Source organism: Cibotium barometz, chromosome 48 (assembly GCF_041138505.1).
Source record: "Cibotium barometz isolate CiBa-2024 chromosome 48, ASM4113850v1, whole genome shotgun sequence".
Lineage (NCBI taxonomy): Eukaryota > Viridiplantae > Streptophyta > Polypodiopsida > Cyatheales > Cibotiaceae > Cibotium > Cibotium barometz.
The window spans coordinates 26413516-26437458 of record NC_141093.1 but is presented as its reverse complement, the minus strand read 5'-3'; the positions used below and the strand labels follow the sequence as shown (position 1 = coordinate 26437458).

Genomic DNA, 23943 nt, shown 5'->3' with positions numbered 1-23943 from the left:
AAGCTGAAGCATACGGAATCTTGGCCATATCAGCCCTGCCACTATCTGACTGTGGGCTGTCCATAGCACTGAGTTTCACATATGGAGGCAAAGGAGTACTATTCAATTAGGGTTAGGTTAGAGATTCATGTGTGGGAGACATACACAGAGAAGCAAGGGAGAGAGAGAGAGAGAGAGTTGTGGGGATAAGTCAACTCATCAAGATGAGTGTGTGACTCCCCTATCACACATGTATATTGCACTAGTACATATAGTGCACTTAGTACATTAAAAGTACTAAGTGTACTATGTACTATAACTTATGGGCTTGTACACACTATAAGGGTGGGCATAATGCCTTTACCCCAACAACCTCCCACTTAAAGGCAAAGTGCCCCTAAATGAAGGAAAAGAAAAATCAGCATGTACATGATAATATACAAGGCCATATCAAGGCTGAAATTGGCCTCATCCAATGCCATATCAAGGCTGAAACTGGCCTCATCCAATGCCATATCAAGGCTGAAACTGGCCTCATCCAATGCCCATCAAGTGTCTGCAATAAGCAAACCGCTCCGGAGGCAAACTCTTTGTCAACAGATCAGCCGGGTTGTCATCAGTATGAATCTTAACAAGCTGAATTTGCTTGTTCTCTATCACACCTCTGATGAAGTGATACTTCACATCCACATGCTTCGTCTTTGCATGAAAGACAGGGTTCTTTGCCAACTAGATGGCACTCTGACTGTCACAATGCAACAATGGAATATCCCCTGTATAGCCCAAATCAACCACTAACCGAGATAGCCATAATGCCTCCTTGCAAGCCTCTGTGGCTGCAATATACTCGGCCTCTGTAGTAGATAAGGAAGTGCACTTCTGCATCCTGGATATCCATGACACAGCACCTCCTGTGAATGTAAACACATAACCGGTAGTAGACTTCCGGTTATCTGGATGACCGGCATAATCCGAATCCGTGTAACCATGCACTAATGCATCCTGTTTGCCAAAGCAAATGCACATATCCTGTGTGCCCTTCAGGTATCTCATGACACCTTTCACTGCTTCCCAATGCTTCTTGCCAAGGTTGGCCATGTATCTAAAAACCACTCCCACTGCAAATGCAATGTCCGGCCTAGTAGCAACCATGACTGCAACAAGCTGAAGCATACGGAATCTTGGCCATATCAGCCCTGCCACTATCTGACTGTGGGCTGTCCATAGCACTGAGTTTCATATATGGAGGCAAAGGAGTACTAGTCAATTAGGGTTAGGTTGGAGATTCATGTGTGGGAGAGAGAGAGAGAGAGAGAGTTGTGGGGATAAGTAAACTCATCAAGATGAGTGTGTGACTCCCCTATCACACATGTATATTGCACTAGTACATATAGTGCACTTAGTACATTAAAAGTACTAAGTGTACTATGTACTATAACTTATGGGCTTGTACACACTATAAGGGTGGGCATAATGCCTTTACCCCAACAACCTCCCACTTAAAGGCAAAGTGCCCTTAAATGAAGGAAAAGAAAAATCAGCATGTACATGATAATATACAAGGCCATATCAAGGCTGAAACTGGCCTCATCCAATGCCCATCAAGTGTCTGCAATGAGCAAACCGCTCCGGAGGCAAACTCTTTGTCAACAGATTAGCCGGGTTGTCATCAGTATGAATCTTAACAAGCTGAATTTGCTTGTTCTCTATCACACCTCTGATGAAGTGATACTTCACATCCACATGCTTCGTCTTTGCATGAAAGACAGGGTTCTTTGCCAACTAGATGGCACTCTGACTGTCACAATGCAACAATGGAATATCCCCTGTATAGCCCAAATCAACCACTAACCGAGATAGCCATAATGCCTGCTTGCAAGCCTCTGTGGTTGCAATATACTCGGCCTCTGTAGTAGATAAGGCAGTGCACTTCTGCATCCTGGATATCCATGACACAGCACCTCCTGTGAATGTAAACACATAACCGGTAGTAGACTTCCGGGTATCTGGATGACCGGCATAATCCGAATCCGTGTAACCATGCACTAATGCATCCTGTTTGCCAAAGCAAATGCATATATCCTGTGTGCCCTTCAGGTATCTCATGACACCTTTCACTGCTTCCCAATGCTTCTTGCCAAGGTTGGCCATGTATCTAGAAACCACTCCCACTGCAAATGCAATGTCCGGCCTAGTAGCAACCATGGCATACATGAGACTGCCACAAGCTGAAGCATACAGAATCTTGGCCATATCAGCCCTGCCATTATCTGACTGTGGGCTGTCCATAGCACTGAGTTTCACATATGGAGGCAAAGGAGTACTAGTCTTCTTCCCCCCGTCCATATTGAACCTCTGCAAAACTTTGCCAATGTATTCCTTCTGAGACAAATACAACACATGCTGATTTCTGTCCCGAAGTATCCGCATACCCAAAATGTGATTTGCATCACCTAAATCCTTCATATCAAAGGTTTGATGCAGCCTCTGCTTCAAGGCATCCATCTCCTTACGAGATTTCCCGGCAATCAACATATCATCAACATACAAGATGAGGATCAATAGACTGCCATCCAAAGCTTTCTTGGTGTATAAGCAGTGATCTATGTCACTTCTCCTGAAATCCTGGGATTTCATGAATGTATCAAATTTATGATACCATTCCCTTGGTGCCTGTTTGAGCCCATAAAGACTCTTTTTCAGCTTGCATACAAGCTTCTCCTTTCCACTCACTGCATAACCCTCTGGCTGTTGCATATATATCTCCTCATGGAGATCACCGTGAAGAAAAGCAGTCTTCACATCCATCTGAATCAAGTCCAGATCATCATGTGCAACCAAAGCTAACACAGCTCTAAGTGTGGTCATTTTGACCACTGGAGAGAAGATCTCCTCAAAGTCCACACCATATTCCTGCTTGAAGCCCTTAGCCACTAACCTGGCTTTGTATCTTGGCTTTGCATCTGGTGCAACTTTGAGCCTGTAAACCCACTTGCATGGCAAAACCTTCTTGCCTGCAGGCAAATGCACCAACTTCCATGTTCCATTTTTGTGCAGAGAATCCATCTCTGACTTCATGGCACACTCCCAAAGAGCCTTGTCTGCCCTCTGTAAAGCCTCTTTATAACATGAGGGCTCCCCACAGTCAGTGAGCATCAAGTAGTCAACCCCTGGAACAAACCTGTCAGGGGCTCTGGAGGGTCTTGTGGACCTCCGTACCCAATGACCATCATTTGCAGGTTGCTGTCCAGCTTGCATATCACCTATTGGTGGCTCCTGTTCCATGCCATAAGGCTGAAAAATCATGCCCGGTATCTCCTCTAACTGTGGCATATCCATAGGGATATCTTTTGCCATCTCTGGCTGTCCATTTGGACCATTTTCAGCACCATTTAAGGGCTGGTTTTGCTGCTGTAATGGTTGATTTACAGCCCTTGGTTGTTGTCCATGATGTCCATCATCATCAAAGATGACTCTGCTAGGCTCCTGTTGCCTTGCAGGCTTCTTATACATGCATGTTTCATAAAAAATGACATCATTGCTGCGTATAATCTTTCTATTCACGGGATCCCAAAGTCTATATCCCATTTCACCTCTGTCACCATATCCTAGGAATATGCATTTGTGAGACTTAGGATCAAGTTTGGTGCGCATTTCCCTGCGTATGTGCACATACGCAACGCAACCAAACACTCTCAAGTGCTTGTATGACGGAGGCTTTCCTGTCCATACTTCCTCTGGCACTTTCCCACCAAGCCTCGTGTTAGGTGACCTGTTTATAAGGTGAACGGCTGTCATAACAGCTTCAGCCCAAAAACCATGAGGTAATGCAGCATGTGACAACATAGAACGGACCTTCTCCTGTATGGTCCTGTTCATCCTCTCTGCTGTCCCGTTTTGTGGAGGATCATAAGGAGTAGAGAGCTCCCTCTTGATGCCTTTATCATCACAAAAGTCCTGAAACTGTTTGGACATATACTCTCCACCATTGTCGGAACGCAAAGCCTTCAGTGTTTTGCCAGTTTGATTCTCAACAAGAGCAACAAACTTCTCAAACACTGAGAATGTATCACTCTTCAAACGAAGAGGATAAACCCACACCTTGCGTGTGGCATCATCAATAAAAGACACAAAATATTTTGCCCCTCCCAAGGAAAGCTGAGGCATCTCACATACATCTGTATGCACAAGCTCTAACTGAGCATCTTTCTGTCCAAGAGCTTTCTTGTGGGGGCACTGTAGTTGCCTGCCATATATACAATGCTCACAAAACTGAAAACTTGAAAACTTTAGAGAAGGCAAGTAACCCAAACGAGACAATTGCTCCATTCCCTTGACACTCATGTGTCCCAACCGGCTATGCCACATAGAGATTTCCGGCAGCTCGGTTGCATTTACATTAGCATGGTGACAAACACCTGCATGCATGAAATAAAGAGTGTCCACCTTAGAGCCTCTGGCAACAACCAGTGAGCCCTTACTAATCTTCCACTTTCCACGACCAAATGTGGTAACATAATCAGCATCATCAAGCTGTCCAGTAGAAAGCAGGTTCTTCTTGATCTCAGGCACATGCCTGACATCATGGAGCATAAGCTGTGAGCCATCTGAAAACACAAGCCTCACATCACCTCTGCCAAGAATCTTGCATGCATGGTTATCACCCAAATAAACTACTTCTTCATTGCCAGCAGTATACCTGACAAACAAGTCTCTGCAACCTGTGACATGAAAGGAGGCACCTGAATCAATGATCCATGAGTGCATACCATGACCACCTGTAAGAAGTGAGTGGGCATCAAGTGAAGACGTGAATAGGACCTCATCCTCACTGTCACCTGCATGTGACACATTGATTTCTTCAATCTTGACTCCACTTTTGCCCTTTGGCTTTACATCTTTGGCTTCATCTTTGTCTTTGTCTTTGCCTTTTCCCTTTTCCTTTTGATCATTTTTCCATTTGTAGCATTGCTTTTTAATGTGTCCCTTCTTGCCACAATAATGGCATTCCAAGTGCTTTTTGGAGCGGGACTTGCTCCTTCCCCGTTCTTGGCTTTTACCCCTTTGCTAGGATCTCCCACGTGCATTCATTGCATTTGACTTTCCATGATGTAAAGCAATGAAGAGCTCTCACCTATGGTTGCCATAGCAATATGCAACCTGTCAATGCCTGACTCCCTGCAAAATGTGCAAACACTGCACCAAAAGCATGTTGGGGTAAAGGCGTTATGCCCACCCTTATAGTGTGTACAAGCCCATAAGTTATAGTACATAGTACACTTAGTACTTTTAATGTACTAAGTGCACTATGTGTACTAGTGCAATATACATGTGTGATAGGGGAGTCACACACTCATGCATTCATGAGTTGACTTATCCCCACAACTCTCTCTCTCTCTCTCCCTTGTTGTTTCTCTGTGTATGTCTCCCACATGACCTAACCCTAATTCTCCCATCAACTGGTATCACTAGTACTCCTTTGCCTCCATATGTGAAACCCAGTGCTACAATGTGTTGCTCCAGAAAAAGCAGCACAAGCCTATCAAAGAAAGGGGTGTGATGCCCGCTTCTCTTACTGCTGAAGAGTGGGAAGATATGGATGAGCTGGCAAGATCTACTATCATGTTGTCTGTGTCAGACTCATTACTTTTCAGCATTCGTGAAGAGAAGACAGCTTGGGGAATGTGGCAGAGATTGCAGGACTTGAATGCCCAGCAAAGTGCCTGAAGCAAAGTGTATTGGTTGAAGAAACTCATAGGTCTTCAGATGAAGGAAGGGGCGTCTATGACAGCCCATCTAAATGAGTTTAATGGTATTGTCAGCCAGGTCATTAATCAAAAGTTGGCGATGGACGATGAGTTCAAAGCCACTTTTCTCTTATGCACTTTGCCAGAGAGTTGGGACACATTTAGGACAGCCACTAGCAATTCGAATGCTATGCTGTCATATGCAGATGTTGAGGGTGCTCTTCTTCAAGAAGAGATGAACAGGAAGAACAACTCTGTTGGAAAGTCCAATGCAATGAATGCACGTGGGAGATCCCAGCAAAGGGGGAAAAGCCAAGAAAGGGGAAGGAGCAAGTCTCGCTCCAAAAAGGATTTGGAATGCCATTATTGTGGCAAGAAGGGACACATTAAAAAGCAATGCTACAAATGGAAAAATGATCAAAAGGAAAAGGGAAAAGGCAAAGACAAAGAGAAAGATGAAGCCAAAGATGTAAAGCCAAAGGGCAAAAGTGGAGTCAAGATTGAAGAAATCAATGTGTCACATGCAGGTGGCAGTGAGGATGAGGTCCTCTTTACGTCTTCACTTGATGCCCATTCACTTCTTACAGGTGGTCATGGTATGCACTCATGGATCATTGATTCAGGTGCCTCCTTTCATGTCACAGGTTGCAGAGACTTGTTTGTCAGGTATACTGCTGGCAATGAAGGAGTTGTTTATTTGGGTGATAACCATGCATGCAAGATTCTTGGCAGAGGTGATGTGAGGCTTGTATTTTCAGATGGCTCACAGCTTATGCTCCATGATGTCAGGCATGTGCCTGAGATCAAGAAGAATCTGCTTTCTACTGGACAGCTTGATGATGCTGATTATGTTACCACATTTGGTAGTGGAAAGTGGAAAATTAGTAAGGGCTCACTGGTTGTTGCCAGAGGCTCTAAGGTGGACACTCTTTACTTCATGCATGCAGGTGTTTGTCACCATGCTAATGTAAATGCAACCGAGCTGCCGGAAATCTCTATGTGGCATAGCCGGTTGGGACACATGAGTGTCAAAGGAATGGAGCAATTGTATATATGGTAGGCAACTACAGTGCCCCCACAAGAAAGCTCTTGGACAGAAAGATGCTCAGTTAGAGCTTGTGCATACAGATGTATGTGAGATGCCTCAGCTTTCTTTGGGAGGGGCAAAATATTTTGTGTCTTTTATAGATGATGCCACACGCAAGGTGTGGGTTTATCCTCTTCGTTTGAAGAGTGATACATTCTCAGTGTTTGAGAAGTTTGTTGCTCTTGTTGAGAATCAAACTGGCAAAACACTGAAGGCTTTGCGTTCCGACAATGGTGGAGAGTATATGTCCAAACAGTTTCAGGACTTTTGTGATGCTAAAGGCATCAAGAGGGAGCTCTCTACTCCTTATGATCCTCCACAAAACGGGACAGCAGAGAGGATGAACAGGACCATACAGGAGAAGGTCCGTTCTATGTTGTCACATGCTGCATTACCTCATGGTTTTTGGGCTGAAGCTGTTATGACAGCCGTTCACCTTATAAACAGGTCACCTAACACGAGGCTTGGTGGAAAAGTGCCAGAAGAAGTATGGACAGGGAAGCCTCCGTCATACAAGCACTTGAGAGTGTTTGGTTGCGTTGCGTACGTGCACATACGCAGGGAAATGCGCACCAAACTTGTTCCTAAGTCTCACAAATGCATATTCCTAGGATATGGTGACAGAGGTGAAATGGGGTATAGACTTTGGGATCCCATAAATAGAAAGATTATACGCAGCAATGATGTCATTTTTGATGAAACATGCATGTATAAGGAGCCTGCAAGGCAACAGGAGCCTGGCAGACTCATCTTTGATGATGATGGACATCATGGACAACAACAAAGGGCTGTAAATCAGCCATTACAGCAGGAAAACCAGCCCTTAAATGGTGCTGAAAATGGTCCAAATGGACAACCAGAGATGGCAGAAGATATCCTTATGGATATACCACAGTTGGAGGAGATACCGGGCATGATATTTCAGCCTTATGGCATGGAACAGGAGCCACCAATGGGTGATATGCAGGTTGGACAGCAACCTGCAAATCATGGTCATTGGGTACGGAGGTCCACTAGACCCTCCAGAGCCCCTGACAGGTTTGTTCCAGGGGTTGACTACTTGATGCTTACTGACTGTGGGGAGCCCTCATGTTATAAAGAGGCTTTACAGAGGGCAGACAAAGCTCTATGGGAGCGTGCCATGAAGTCAGAGATGGATTCTCTGCATAAAAATGGAACATGGAAGTTGGTGCCTTTGCCTGCAGGCAAGAAGGTTTTGCCATGCAAGTGGGTTTACAGGCTCAAAGTTGCACCAGATGCAAAGCCAAGATACAAAGCCAGGTTAGTGGCTAAGGGCTTCAAGCAGGAATATGGTGTGGACTTTTAGGAGATCTTCTCTCCAGTGGTCAAAATGACCACACTTAGAGCTGTGTTGGCTTTGGTTGCGCATGATGATCTGGACTTGATTCAGATGGATGTGAAGACTGCTTTTCTTCACGGTGATCTCCGTGAGGAGATATATATGCAGCAGCCAGAGGGTTATGCAGTAAGTGGAAAGGAGAAGCTTGTATGCAAGCTGAAAAAGAGTCTTTATGGGCTCAAACAGGCACCAAGAGAATGGTATCATAAATTTGATACATTCATGAAATCTCAGAAATTCAGGAGAAGTGACATAGATCACTGCTTGTACACCAAAAAAGCTTTTGATGGCAGTCTATTGATTCTCATTTTGTATGTTGATGATATGTTGATTGCCGGGAAATCTCGTAAAGAGATGGATGCCTTGAAGAAGAGGCTGCATGAAACCTTTGATATGAAGGATTTGGGTGATGCAAATCACATCTTGGGTATGCGGATACTTCGGGACAGAAATCAGCATGTGTTGTATTTGTCTCAGAAGGAATACAATGGCAAAGTCTTGCAGAGGTTCAATATGGACGGGGGGAAGAAGACTAGTACTCCTTTGCCTCCATATGTGAAACTCAGTGCTATGGACAGCCCACAGTCAGATAGAGACAGGGCTGATATGGCCAAGATTCCGTATGCTTCAGCTTGTGGCAGTCTCATGTATGCCATGGTTGCTACTAGGCCGGACATTGCATTTGCAGTGGGAGTGGTTTCTAGATACATGGCCAACCCTGGCAAGAAGCATTGGGAAGCAGTGAAAGGTGTCATGAGTTACCTGAAGGGCACACAGGATATGTGCATTTGTTTTGGCAAACAGGATGCATTAGTGCATGGTTACACGGATTCGGATTATGCCGGTCATCCAGATAACCGGAAGTCTACTACCGGTTATGTGTTTACATTCACAGGAGGTGCTGTGTCATGGATATCCAGGATGCAGAAGTGCACTGCCTTATCTACTACAGAGGCCGAGTATATTGCAGCCACAGAGGCTTGCAAGGAGGCATTATGGCTATCTCGGTTAGTGGTTGATTTGGGCTATACAGGGGATATTCCATTGTTGCATTGTGACAGTCAGAGTGCCATTCAGTTGGCAAAGAACCCTGTTTTTCATGCAAAGACGAAGCATGTGGATGTGAAGTATCACTTCATCAGAGAGGTGATAGAGAACAAGCAAATTCAGCTTGTTAAGATTCATACGGATGACAACCCGGCTGATCTGTTGACAAAGAGTTTGCCTCCGGAGCGGTTTGCTCATTGCAGACACTTGATGGGCATTGGATGAGGCCAGTTTCAGCCTTGATATGGCCTTGTATATTATCATGTACATGCTGATTTTTCTTTTCCTTCATTTAAGGGCACTTTGCCTTTAAGTGGGAGGTTGTTGGGGTAAAGGCGTTATGCCCACCCTTATAGTGTGTACAAGCCCATAAGTTATAGTACATAGTACACTTAGTACTTTTAATGTACTAAGTGCACTATGTGTACTAGTGCAATATACATGTGTGATAGGGGAGTCACACACTCATGCATTCATGAGTTGACTTATCCCCACAACTCTCTCTCTCTCTCTCCCTTGTTGTTTCTCTGTGTATGTCTCCCACATGACCTAACCCTAATACTCCCATCAAAGCACACAAAGTGCTCACAGTTGTTCTCCCAAGCTTTATCTCCCACTGCGGAAGCACAAATGCAACTCTACTCCCACTTTATGTGATGAAATCACCAAAATCTGGTTGCTGCAGATTTAGGACAGCACCTTAAATGTGCTCTGTTGCCCTTCCAAAGTACTGTAGAACAGTACCAAGTGCTCACCAATGATGTACCAAACCTGTACCGGCAAGTACAGCAGCTGGAATTGAACCTTTTCCTCACTCAAATCAGTGTACAGCCATGCCAAAACTTGCACAAAGCTGTGCCAAATCTGTACCAGCAGGTACAGTAGCAATAAATGCTCTCCTGGCTGTCCAAATGAGTGAAAATCAGACATTTACAGTCCCGAACACTGCATACAACAGTCCCGAACAGAAATTGGGCAAAAGCCCCTTGACTGCAAGCTGATTTCTGAGGATTCAAGGCATAAAAGTCTTGCCTGCTGCTTTGCCAAGCTCAACAAGCATAAAATCTTGAAAAGCCCCTTGATTTAAGATCAATTGCTGATCATACATGGTACATTGACGCACATGAAGGCATCCAAAGTCTTCGCGATGCTTCCCCCTGGCCACATATACATCCAATACATGAAAGCCCCTTGATTTACAGGCACATTGAGTGCTTGTCAGGCATCAACACATTATCCACAGCATCAAATGCGATTGCCTGCATGCAAATCAACCAAATCGGCACAAAAACCCCTTGATTTGCACTGCAATTTGCTGCAATTTTGCCCGAATGTGTGATTTCTCACATCATACAGCATGTATGAATGCTTAATTGCACAAATACATCAAAAGTCCCAAATTTTGACATCCAATTTCGTGCAAATTGATCCTGATTGTGACCAATGTCACCCAATTTTGCCAATTTTGCTCAGAAATTGAGCAATTCGGCACCTGTACCTGCTCAATTGATTGAATTTATAAGAAATTCCCAAAATTGAAGGCAAATACCTCTTAATTTTTGAATTTCTCTGAGATTTGCAGGCTGAATTTCTGTTGATGCTGTTGCAGAAATCTGATGCAGAAAGGGGGGGGGGGGCAAAACTTGCTGATGTTGATGCTGATTCTGTTGCTGCTGCAAAAGGGTGAGCTTCTTCTGTCGTATTGAACGATGAAGGCCGCCCGTGCCCGGACACCCACACCTTACACGCCACCATCGATCCTCTCCGCCTTCTAGAGTGCGAGACGCACAGCAACGTGGGAGATCCAGAAGGTGATGGCGGGCGAGACCAGGAGGAGGTGATCGGGGGCCGAGAGGTGGGCGAAGAAGAACTTGATAAGGCGGTCGTTCAGGAAGTCACAGCGGCGCAGCGCCTCCACATCCGAGCTCCACAACACCACGTCGCCGCAGCTGAACACCTTCCTGTCAGCAGCTGTTCGACTCATCAGTTGCGAGCGCTGGTGTTCTTCTTCGCTCGCCTACCTACCAGCTGCCGCCGACTCAACGTTGCCGCCTCCGCCTAGTGGCTTGCGCTACACGCGTTGTGTGTTCGCCCGACTACGCTCACGTATTGCTGCCTTCGCCGGTCAATTTTTACGCCGTCTAACGCCCAGCGGGTTTGCTACGCATAGCTTTGATCGTCAACCCCTAGTCGACCTGCTGTGCAGCGCTTTGCTGCGCTGCCTGTCAGGTGACACCTGCAAGCTACTCAAGTCCGGCTGTGGGAAATCCTTTGCACCTTTTCCTCCTGGTTGCTACTTCTCCAGCAACATGGGCCTGCGAAGCTATGAGCACCCTTGAGAACAAAACCCTAAAACCAGGGCTCGATACCAGTTGAATGGGAGAGAGAATTAGGGTTAGGTTAGAGATTCATGTGTGGGAGACATACACAGAGAAGCAAGGGAGAGAGAGAGAGAGAGAGAGTTGTGGGGATAAGTCAACTCATCAAGATGAGTGTGTGACTCCCCTATCACACATGTATATTGCACTAGTACATATAGTGCACTTAGTACATTAAAAGTACTAAGTGTACTATGTACTATAACTTATGGGCTTGTACACACTATAAGGGTGGGCATAATGCCTTTACCCCAACACATAAAGCTATAAATTGAGTTTTTGGGGATATTCACCACCTGCAAAACACATGAAGACCACCTGTCAGTCCCAAACAGGTGTGCACATACACGTCCACAAGGTGCCCAAGCGTCCCTAGCCCCATGGACAACGTAGGTAGAAATCTCACGCATTGTCCAGGCAAACAATACAAGTCATCCAAAGATAAAATCAAAGTTATGAACACGCATGAGTGCAGCTAGACTGGAAGAAACACCCATCTGCTCAGTTGTATCCAATAAAATGTCCAGGGCTCATGATCCTTCCAGAACCTTCCCAGAACATAAATACAAAAGATCTCTAGGATAGCTAGTCCCAGGGAATTACATCATGTCAGGCTCCATGAGCCATACATATACACCATGTCAGTCTCCACAAGCCACACATGTACTATCATGTTAGGCTACACCAGCCATACATGTACTGTCATGTCAAGCTCCAAATGCCACACAGACACACCATGTCAGGCTACACCAGCCATACATGTATGTCATATCAGGCTTCACATGCGACACATGAACAATAGAAAAATAGAAGCTGGAAGAAATTTTGTGACAGAGTACCAATCCTTATGATTGGTCATGTGCCACGAAGCACCAGTATCTATGATCCATGTATCATCATGAGTAGTCACATGAGCTGCTTCTCCTTGAACCTCTTCAATGGCGACGAAGAGCTCTATTTTCTTCTTTGATGAAGTGGCAGCATTCGTAGACTCTGTCTTTAGAGTGCCATTTTTAGCATCATTTTGCTTCTTTCTACACTCCTTTGCTACATGTCCTTTCTTGTTAGAGTAAAAGCATTTCACATTCTTCTTCTTAGGCTTAGAAGAGGATGACGAGTCTTTACCTTTACCCTTCGCATTGGCAGAGAAAGCTGCCTGGTTTCCTTCACTCCTTATCTTGAATTGCATCTCCTCCTCAAGAAGCATTGCACTTGTCCTCTTGCTCCTCACGTTGCCATGTGGCAGTGTATTATGCCACATAGTGGGCTGGGGTCGAATTGACTCCTCTATATAGGGCTAAATGTCCATTTGGTCTCCCCTTATCTCCCATCTTTACGGTGGTCTCACAGGATCTTCGGGTTGAGGGGAACTTGGCCGGTTGTTGGCCTCCGTCCATGTGATGCATCTTTGCTTGCATGTACTCTGCTGTTCCGCATTCTTTCATGGTATCATAGCCTCGTTAGCTCTTGCTTGGCATTGGGCTTTGCATTAGAGCCTCGTTTGCTCTTGCTCTGTATCGGGCTTCGCATCCAGGGGGTGTTGGAATGAATTCTTGCCCCCCTCCTCCTCACATTGTCATGTGGCAGTGTATTATCCCACATAGTGGGTTGGGGTCAAATTGACTTCTCTATATAGGGCTAAATGCTCATTGGTCTCCCCTTATCCCCCACCATTACGATGGTCTCACGGGATCTTCGGGTTTGGGGGGGGGGACTTGGCTTGTTGTTGACCTCCGTTCGTGTGCTGTGTGCCGCTTCTTGCATGTGTTTTAATGTTCTGCGTTCTTTTAGCTCCATCCACTAATCATTGGACTCCATTTTCTAGCTAGAGATTGGAGATTTGTAGAAGTTGTAGCAATGCAGTGTGGCACATTTGGAGAGCTCGATGCAGCAAGGCCATCGAGGGCACCCTGACCTTGCCAACGGAGTCCATTCAGAGCATCTGGCTTGGTATCATTCATACCCTCCACAAAAAGTGGGGGAAGCTTCAGGGTGGCTCTGATCGCATGCAGAAACGTCGCATGCAGAAACGTCGCAAGGCCTTCTTGAGGATTTGGCGTCACAGTGCTTCTTCCTCACTGACAGTGGTGGTGAGCCCACTTGGCACTATGGACCACCTATGTGGTTGTTCCCCCCTCCCCCTGTTGTATGAGATAGCCTTCTCCTCCTAGAGGTGCCAAGTCGGAGGAGAAGAGCATCCTTCCCCTTTTTTCAGTTTCTTGACTCTCGCTTCCCTATGTGGAGCTGAGTTTGTACTTAGCCATTATGGCTGTTTTGCTTGGTAACTAATAGAAGGATCTCTTTCTTGGGAAAAGAAACAAGAAAAAATAGAGAAAAAAAAGAACACTTGTGCCTATGTGCTAGGGTTTTCTAGAGATAGAAAGAAGAGTGCGGTGGAATCACACATACAACACACACAAGAGTCGTAAACTACTACTCTGTATTATGTACAAGAAAGAAGTAATAACAAATTCAAGTACAAGATGTGGCTGAGAATGAAGACAAAATCACACCCCTCTGACCTACCATGCACTCCTGGCTAGCACTTTGCATGCTCTATGAAGTCCAACATTGAGGAAAGTAGATGGATATGACAATTTGGCTACCCATGCATATAAATGCACCAATGTTGCTGGATGGCCAGTAGTATTGCTATCGACCACTTGTACACGATTGCCATGTCACGAGTTACACATCAGTGTTGCAACATCATCACTACCATGTGGCAGTGCCACGTGTCAGTTGCGCGCTGTCCAACTTTGCATGAGTTGCTATCTGATGTTTGGTTGTGCCATGCATACTCGTAGGTGTCACAGTTAATGTGAATCTATATTTAGTTATATTTATTAATACGTGTGCCTTCTTGCTCTATTTATAGCCCGAGCCGTATACAAGTGAGTTATTGGCTCATAAGTGCACAACCCCGCTAGGGAGGGCTTTCTAGGGGATCGAGACCCAAGCAAGGCCTTGGCCATGGCTCTTGTGGCATGGGATGCCGTGGCTTGGGCATAGAGCATGGCTGTGATGTTGGTCTAGCCCCTTAGCTTGGGGTTGTTCTGGAGGACACTACGGTTGGCGGGTGGTGAGCTGTGGGCACCATATCTATGTTGGTTTGCATATGTGTTTGGCTTGCAAGAGTTGCTTGGGAGATAAGTGGATGCTTTATTTTATGTAATTCGTCTCTAGAAGAAAACATTATTATCCTTAATGGAACGACCCATGATTTAGATGGGTAGTTACTTGGACAACACTTACTGCCCCACGTGAGTGAAATGGGTCCATCAGGAGCTGATGCATGCACCCCCGTTATGTTTCAATTGTTGCAATACTGTGCCACACCCCCCCACAACCCCCCAACACATTCCTCCCCCCACCCCCCCCCTCCCCCCTTCCCCGGTGCCCTCCCCTCCCCCGTCTTTTTCTCCCCCTCTCTTTCTCTTCTCTGTGTGTGCACACATGCACCAGGTTTTGAGAGGTTCTGCTAGATTGTTGTTCATAAAAAAAAAACTAGTGCATTAATTTGCAATTTTTTTTGCAATTTATCTAGCTTAGATAGGGTTTTATTTGTTTCAGGACTGCCAACTCTCAGTTCATAAGCCTAATCCACGGCAGTATATTGCAAACATTCCAAGCGTAACACTCCTGACCTCCTAGATTCTGATAGCCTTAAAGTAGCGTGCCAACATGCAAGTATGTATGTTATATATTCTAGATTGCTAAGTGCAGTTGCCAGGCTTGGAAGTTTGGTTCCAACGCGCTTCAGATGTGGTACGTAAGATCAGGGCAGGTGATGTGGATTTAGGAATTGTGGGCTATGACATGGTGTGTGAGTATGGTCAGGTGAGTCATTTGTTTTCCAGTTTCTGTTCTAGAATCCTTTTCTTCAGGAAGTAGCTTAGGATTGTTGGGATTGAAGAGCTAAAGGGAGTTGCATGATTAAGGCTCTTGTCTGTTATTGATCTTGACCAGGGGGATGATGATCTGATAATTGTGCATGATGCTCTTGAGTTTGGAGAATGCCAATTGGCTATTGGTGTAAGTCGTGCTTTTCAGATCCAACCATAGTTTCAACTAGAGGAGGAGAACACCAACTAACTTTTTGATCATGAGGTGCAGGTCCCGACGTATGGAATATTTGCAAATGTTTCATCCATATCTGAACTGGCAGCAATGCCACAATGGTCTGCGGAAAGGCCTTTGCGGATCGTTACAGGCTATACATATGTGTGTTTTCATGCTATGTTTTCAGCATTTTCTGTTAAGATAAAACATGAATGGTGGGAGAATTTGATGTGCAGCTAGGGAAACAATTTGTTCAAAAAAATGGTCTCAAACATGTGCAATTGCTCACGGCAGATGGAGCCTTGGAAGCTGCTCCTGCAGTAAGGAGCTTTCTTCTTTTTAGAGTGTATATTAAGTTGCCTATTCTTTGTAGAGATTTGTTATTTGTCTTCTAAGGCCTGTTAGACTTCATGAAAGAAATATACACGATGTATGTAATTCAGCCTTGAAGGCTGATTCATTAGGGCCTGTGAGTAGCATATCATCAACGTATAAAACGATGACCAAGAAAACGTCCGGAGTCCTCTTGACATAGAGGGTACTTTGAGTTGGATCATTTTGAAACTCAATAGCAATCAAGTATGCAGGAATCTTCTCATACCATGCTTGAGGTGGTTGCTTGAGGTCATACTGAGCCTTCCGTAACCTGCACACTTTGCTCTCATGACCCTTATAAATAAATCCATGAAGCTGAGCTACATAGACCTCATGTAAATCACTGTTCAAGAAGGAAGGCTTGATGTCTAATTGATGTACATTGTTGTGCCACCAATGTCATGATACACCTAATGATAGTCATATGAGATGTGGGGAGAAAGGTCTCATCATAATCGATACCCTTTGCAACAAGCCTTGCTTTGTAGCGGTCAACACTACCATCAGTCTTGTGCTTGAGCTTGTAAACCTACTTTGTAGCAATGGCCTTCTTGCCATAAGGCAAATCTACGAAATACCAAGTATCATTCTTGAGAATTGAGTCATACTCATCCTGCATGGCATGCAACCAATGATCATTCTCCTGTGCTTCCTCAAAGGAAACAGGTTCCTTGTCACTGCGCACGTGTGCTGAAAATGAGAGCATGATCCACATGATAACTAGATGCATAATGAGAACGTGCACATGTCATGCTAGACAATGGAGTTGTGATTTTACTATCATGTAGTGTATCCAACAGCCATCTCGGCACCCTTTTGGTCTCTTGAATGGCTGTCCGTTCCTCATTCACTGCATTCTCCACAACATGCTCATCAATGGGTTGATATGTGGGTTGTAATATGAGCTGATTTTCAGCCAATGGGGGTTGAATTTCAGCACCCCGTTGAGCACTTGACTGCATCATAAATGATTGACCCAAATTGCACAAAGGTAGGAGTGAATCAAATATATCCTGTGAGCATACACTTCCCTGTTTTTTGCATGAAAGCATGGGCTGAACTGATTTTTCCACAAAAACATCATCTCTACTCACCAAAATCGGCTTTGTGGCTAAATGGTAGAGTTTATACTCCTTGCTTTCCGAAATATATCCCACAAATATATATTTAACCACCATATCATCCAGCTTACTGTTTTGTTACTTAGGCACAAGAGCATAAGCAAGACAATAAAAAACATGCAAATGAGCCAAGAGGGCTTCTTGCCATTTCAAGCTTCGTAAGGCATAAGTCTGTTTAGCACATAAGTGGCACACAACTGCCTCCAATCAAAAACCATGAGACAAGTCCTGGTCTTTTGCCATGCACCGTGTCATCTCCATAAGATACTTGTTTTTCCTCTTACCCACACCATTTTGCTTAGGTGTGTAGAGCACTTCACATTGATTCTTTATACCTTGTTCAGCCATATATGCATGAAATTCCTTTGACATATAATACTCCTCCACTCTATCTGAACGTAGGGTGCCAACTTTACATGTAGACCCAGTTTCAGTTATGGAAACCAAGTGTGTGAAGCATATAAAAATCTCTAACTTCTCCGAGGTGTGCTTGGAGTAATCATCAATAAAAGAGACCAAGTAGAGATATTCCTCGTAGATGGTGTCCTCATGGGACCACATACATCATTGTGTATGCTCGAGCTGTCTTATTTACCGGTTGCATTTTTCTCTCACATACATGCCTAACAGGAGTCTAAAGTTGTGGCTCTCAGACACCATATCTTGCCTTTTAAGGCGCAACAAACTGCCAAATTTTAAGTGACCAAAGCGGGCATGTCATAGCTCCGTATCTATCATAGCATGTTTAGCAAGAAGTGAATATGCATCATGTGTCAATCCTCATAACTATCGGACTTGTAAAGTCCATGGCATAGTGTACCGGAGGCAACAATGATGTCGTCATCACTTTGATCACGAACCGCATATCTCACATCCATAAATTTGATGTGTAGACCTGCTCTAGCAATGGCTAAGATTGACAATGGCTGAGATTGACAATAAGTTCTTCTTGATGCCAGGTATAGACAAGACATGAGGGAGTGTGATTATCCCATCATTTGCAGCAATGAGCACAACCTTTCTAACTCCTTTCATTTGCACATGTGACTGTACCTCCTTGAAGAGTAGACCCAAGGGAGAAAAACGAAGTAATATGCTTGCTAGCACCACTATCAAAGTACCACTACAAGGTCCTAGCAAAGGCCTTGAGTTTGAGGATCCAGCCCTTCCTTGGGGAGTTGATTCATGCTACCCAGACAGGATTCGTCAAGGAGCGCAGTATCCTTACTGATAAGCATACATGATGAATAAAAGGATCATAATTACAATGCATGATGGAAGCCCGATCATCATGTGCATAACTTGTTGACTCCTCCTTTTCAGTACTAGATGGTGATGCATAAGCCTTATACATGTTTGAATCTTTCTTCTCCTTCTCCAGTCTTTTCTTGCATTCATCTATATATATATATATATATATATATATATATATGTATATGTGTGTGTGTGTGTGTGTGTGTGTGTGTACATACATATAGATAGATATATATGCATATGCATATACATATACATATACATGTGTGTGTGTAATCGTATGTGTCCACCTGGGTGTCCATGTGTGTATGTGTCCATCCTATATGTGTGTGAACACTTATTCATGAATGAGTGTGTGTGAACACCTGTCTAGGTGTGAACACACCCTTATAAGTGGATAAGATAAGTGTTGCCATGTGTCATCTGTGTGTTAGTCTGCACCTGAATCCATACTACATAGTGTTAGTTCCAGTCAATTTACCTATCCATACTTGGATGTGGTAATAAACTTTTTACCTAGGGGACAACATAACATACTTCCCTATCAAACGTAGAACTATCAAGTAAACAAATACATCTGAGTTTTCTCATCTAGGGTCGTGATCCCTAAGAATACCGACTCTATCTAGGGTAGCGACCCCTGATAGAGCATCCAGCAAAAGCTGTCATACCTTCGAGTCCTTCAATGTTAGGGAATCTGGCAATAGCCATATTAAACGTAACCTACCATCACGCTCAACATCTCATAGGCAGAATTGACCAGTCATATGGTCTTTTGGAGATATGCAGAAAGCATTTCCACTAAGCCTTGATCCATCCTCTTGTTGCGTGACAAACTAAGGATAACCAGGAAAATTCACCCAACCGTGCAACTTGAAATGCTGCCCAACAATTGTTGTGGCATTTTGGTTGTCTCCACGGTCATATACCACCACTCAGATAGCATCATGCTCTCCACTGGTTTGTGGCAATCCAACAATTCATGGGTATAATCTCCCATTCATTCTCGGGATCTCTAGAGAAATAACGCTCCTCCATTCCTAAAATCAAGTCTACTGTATCCTTGGATTTTTTTGTTATAGGAGTAAAGCATGCTAAATGATCCTCTCCTAGTCTCAACATTATCTGATACCTTGACCTCTCAATCTGGAACATCTTGTTCCAATAGAGGTACTAACAAATAATCACCTTAATAAAGGGTATGATCTATGTGTTGTGGTCTAATCAAATGGAGCTCCCTTCCTGGACCTACTGCCAATATTGACCTACACAATGTCGGTCTCACATAGCCCTTTCAGGGAATCACAAAAGTGAGTCCTCTTCTCGGCGAAACTCAAGTAGTTCGCCTCCCTAATTCTACTTAAGGCCTTTGATTTTTCCTAGCCTTTGCTTGCGTACCTCCCACCCTCACTTGCACCTAGATTACTGCTTCACCTTGGACAATACAACCTCATCGGGGAAATTCTACATGCTGGAGATCTTGGCTTCCTTTACCACTAGGATATACCCCATATAAAACTTCCTTTAGATAGCAAGACTGAGTCAGGGTGATCAATCCTTTCCTAATCCTTGTCTTGATGCGACTATACCTTCCCTCATGTCACGGACTGCTTGCAGGTGGGCTGTGAAAGGAACTCTCAGGTCAAATTAATCCCTCACCCACTCCCTAGAAGAGAAGGTAAATCCCATAACCATGTGAAGGTCTCTGACCTAGTGAGAAAGTCCACGAGTCAATCTCCCTTTGGATCTGCTCTAACTATGCTCTAAAGAAATCATCTCATATCTGCTGACCATAGCAGAGCATCGAAGAGCCCAAAGGGTATTACAAAACTGGTATGAGCTATTCCTTAAGTACAAAGGTCAACCTTCAAAATAGGCAGCACTCTATAACCTATCTCTAAAAATAATTCGTATGGGAAGGGATATGTATAGTTGCCTTTGTCAATCTTGTGCTTCAAGAAGCACCCTCATTCATCTCAATAGATTTATTGTTACCTACCCTGAGATATATTCCGATACACTTAAGCTAACTGAATCCTTCCAATTAGCGTCATACAAAATGGAACAACACACTCCATAATTATCTTATTACAAAGTTTAACAGATTTCACAGAATCATGGATGGATCACCTGCTGTGGACAGTAGACAAAAGGCAACCTATAATAATAGTGACTGAGATACTTGCCAAATACATATAATCATTCAGTTGCATCCTCACTTGTAGCTTCCTTTATCTCGGTCAAATGGGCTTCTTTCGACTTTGACTTGCCCTTAGCCTGTGGGCAGTTCGTCCTTATGTGCCCTTGCTGACCACATGTGAAGCACCGACCCTCCTTAATGTACTGGAGTGTATTGCTCCACTTTCTTTGCCTTCTTTGAATTGGTGTCTCCCGAGCTCGGGGGTTGACTTTGGGTTTCTGCTGGAGTCTGAGAATCCTTCCCATGCTAAAACTTTCGCTAACTTTTGAGGTCGGCTGGTTATGCCGTCTACAACCTACAGGCCCGCTGTCCAAGGAGGATCATGCTTCTCCTAGCGAGAGAAGATTGCTACCCATACTGGGGATGGTCGGGGTTTGCCACTTTGGGGAGAATGCCCGAGTCAATGTTGAGGATGATGCCGCCCCTCCCTTTCCCGTGTGTTTGGCCTTCTGTGTGCGTTTGTGCTGTTGTGGGTGTCCGAGATGAAGAAATAAGGATGTGGATTTAGCTACTTGGGATTTTGAGACCTTAGGAAACCTTTTTTCTTTTCTTTTCAAGTTTCTCACTTGACATGCTTGGTAACTTGGTCCAAGCATTGTCTAATGACAGCATGTTTTGTGGCAGATGGGTACAGCTGATGCCATCCTAGACCTTGTAAGCAGTGGCACCACCTTACGTGAAAATAATTTGAAGCAGATTGATGGGGGATTAGTTTTGAAAAGCCAGGTCATTGAAAGTTCTTTATATATTAGTATTGTTCTACATTTTCTAAATATGTGTAGCATATTCCAAAATTTATAAAAAATGGCTTTGCCAAAGGATTTGTGCAGGGTGTGCTAGTTGCAAGCAAGCGTGCATTGCTTCATAGGGAGACGGCACTAGAGACAACTCATGAAATATTAGAGAGAATGGAGGCTCATATTCGGGCAAGGAGTCAATTTATGGCAAGTTTTTTTTTTCTCCCTTTTTTTCCATTTCCCCCCCACCCTGAAGTGTAGAGATGTATCTAATAGAGTTTGTTTGTGTTCATATGCAGGTTGTAGCCAACATGCGTGGCAAGTCAAGGGCAGAGGTTGCCAAGCTCATCCTAAATGGCACCGAGTTCCATGGATTGCAGGTTTTAATAATTTTTTTTTTCAGTATTTATCCTTGTGTGTGCATGCAGGCTCTCCTTTTTACAACAGTTTTGACTGTTCTTTCGGTTGTAGGGACCGACCGTCAGTCCGGTTTTTAGTAGAACAAATGGGACAGTGCAGGAGGATTATTATGCTATTGTCATCTGTGTGGCGAAAAAACGTCTTTACGATGCAGTAAAACAATTAAGAAAGGTATTATCTGCAGCTGCACAGCCTTTAAAAATCATGTATAAAGGGCTTTACAGACATAATCCCCTCCCATTAAAAGGGAAGATGTCTCTCACCCGCCCCTCAATGGTGCGGGGTCTCCTCCATCCAATTCTGTCCATCTGATTGAAGGGGGAGATGTCTGGACTCTGTAAAGATCTGAAGAACCTCTATTGATGGTTAAAAATGTCTTTTGGTTGTTTTGATGCCCAGGTTAGGGGAATTGGGGTGGTTGCATCTCCTTTGACTTATATTTTTGATGAAGAACCTCTATTGATGGTTAAAATGTCTTTTGGTTGTTTTGATGCCCAGGTTGGAGGAAGTGGGGTTCTTGTATCTCCTTTGACTTATATTTTTGATGAAGATCCACCTCGTTGGCGCCAACTACTGGATAAGCTGAAGCTTTAGCTAATTTTTGCAATGTATTTCTAAACTTATACTCATTGCGGCACCCATTTATGGTGGAAGACTTTTGGTCATTGATATTTGAGTGGTTTGAAAGTTTTCTTGGCAGGGTAAAGATTTTGGGTAGTGAGACAGCATAAGCCATTCTGATTTTATTTCTCGCGTCTTTCGGTTGTTATACTTCTAGCTTCCATGAAAACCAAAACCATCCATGAAATCGTTTTTTTTTTTTGTATCTGATGTACCTTGAGAAACTTGAACTGATTACTAGCTTTGAAATGGTAAAATTCATCGTTAACTCGGTCACTTGATACATCATTTTGGCATTCACTATCCTGAGATGGTATGAGATTGATGTAACACTCAAGTGGCACCCTAATGGTGCCATGTACATGTGAGAATTGAGAGCTGTGAAGATGCATTAACAGCAATATGCGTGAGATGAAGGCCGAGGGCACCATTTTGTGATGCCCAACATACTATCCACATTCATGGCATAGGCACAAAAAGTTTTGGTCACTTTGTTGAGTCATGGACTTTGAGGACCGAAAGTGTGCCACTGTGTCTCCATGATATGGAGACATACATATCAATTCATGAGGAGATAAAAACACAACCCATGTGGCACTTCTCACGTCTTTATTTGAGAGCAGTGTACTATATTGAGCAAGAGAGTAAGATGATGAGGAGGAGATGCACCAGATCAAGGTGCACATAAAGAGATTGTATTCACATGGAATTTCCATTCCTAACACCAGACGCCTAGCCCGAGACGCCTAGCCATTGCCATAACAACCTGTGACGATGTCTCACAAAGCACATCAAAGATGTAAGCTTGCCACAAGAGGCTACTCTCCCAAGCACACTTTGATCCTTGGTTTGATCTTCTGGTATTCCATGAGTTTGGATCTTACTCACGTCCATCATAAGACAAGGCCTTGAGATTGCTACGTAACCTTGTCAAACTTTAATATAATATATGGTGTCTTCATTATCTATCAATGTCTTCTTATTAGCAAACTTAATAGTTTTAACTATGCATCTCCCACCATAGTACTCATGTTTCCCCACCCCCCTCATTTTTGCTTCCCATTTTACTCATACCCACTCCATTTCTACTCAATTGGCTGCATCAAATACTTGTGTAGAACTTAAGGAAATCTAGAGCACTATATGGCCTAGTGCTAGCACTCTCTTAACAAAAAATTCAAATTTCAGCTTGAGATTTGTCTATCATAATGTGAAGATTGTGGTGGCTTTCGAAGCTAATGGATTAGTAATGCTCTTGTTTGTTTTGTAGTGTCTTGAGCTCAGCGCTATCACACATAGTACTAGACAAATATCTCCATGGGGAAGACATTTTTGAGATTTCAATACTTACATCTTTTAAAGATGGACGGGGGAAGACGATGGAGGAGTTCATAGTCATGAAATTGGCAGGGGCAAGTAAGGATTTGAAAGTAGATGACTAGGAGGTTGTGCAAATGGAAAATGTTCAAAAAGAATTGAGTGCAACAAGCTTTGATGGTGATGTTTGCGCATGGAAAGGCACAACTGAGGAAATTGTCTAGCTTAAAAGCATCTG

The 23943-nt window shown here is 44.0% G+C and overlaps 1 protein-coding gene across 1 annotated transcript in view; it reads left to right on the top strand.

The window, feature by feature from the left end:
- Positions 1–23354, top strand: part of LOC147611014 (ATP phosphoribosyltransferase 1, chloroplastic-like) — a 37855-nt gene extending 14501 nt beyond the window's left edge. Inside the window, exons 3-12 of the mRNA XM_086785663.1 lie at positions 15172–15231; positions 15325–15438; positions 15568–15633; positions 15715–15822; positions 15897–15980; positions 21235–21336; positions 21441–21554; positions 21647–21727; positions 21819–21938; positions 22266–23354. Coding sequence (XP_086641789.1) covers positions 15172–15231; positions 15325–15438; positions 15568–15633; positions 15715–15822; positions 15897–15980; positions 21235–21336; positions 21441–21554; positions 21647–21727; positions 21819–21938; positions 22266–22361 — 945 coding nt within the window. The 3' untranslated portion in view covers positions 22362–23354. The remainder of the gene's footprint in view (positions 1–15171; positions 15232–15324; positions 15439–15567; positions 15634–15714; positions 15823–15896; positions 15981–21234; positions 21337–21440; positions 21555–21646; positions 21728–21818; positions 21939–22265) is intronic.
- Positions 23355–23943: the final 589 nt, after the last annotated feature.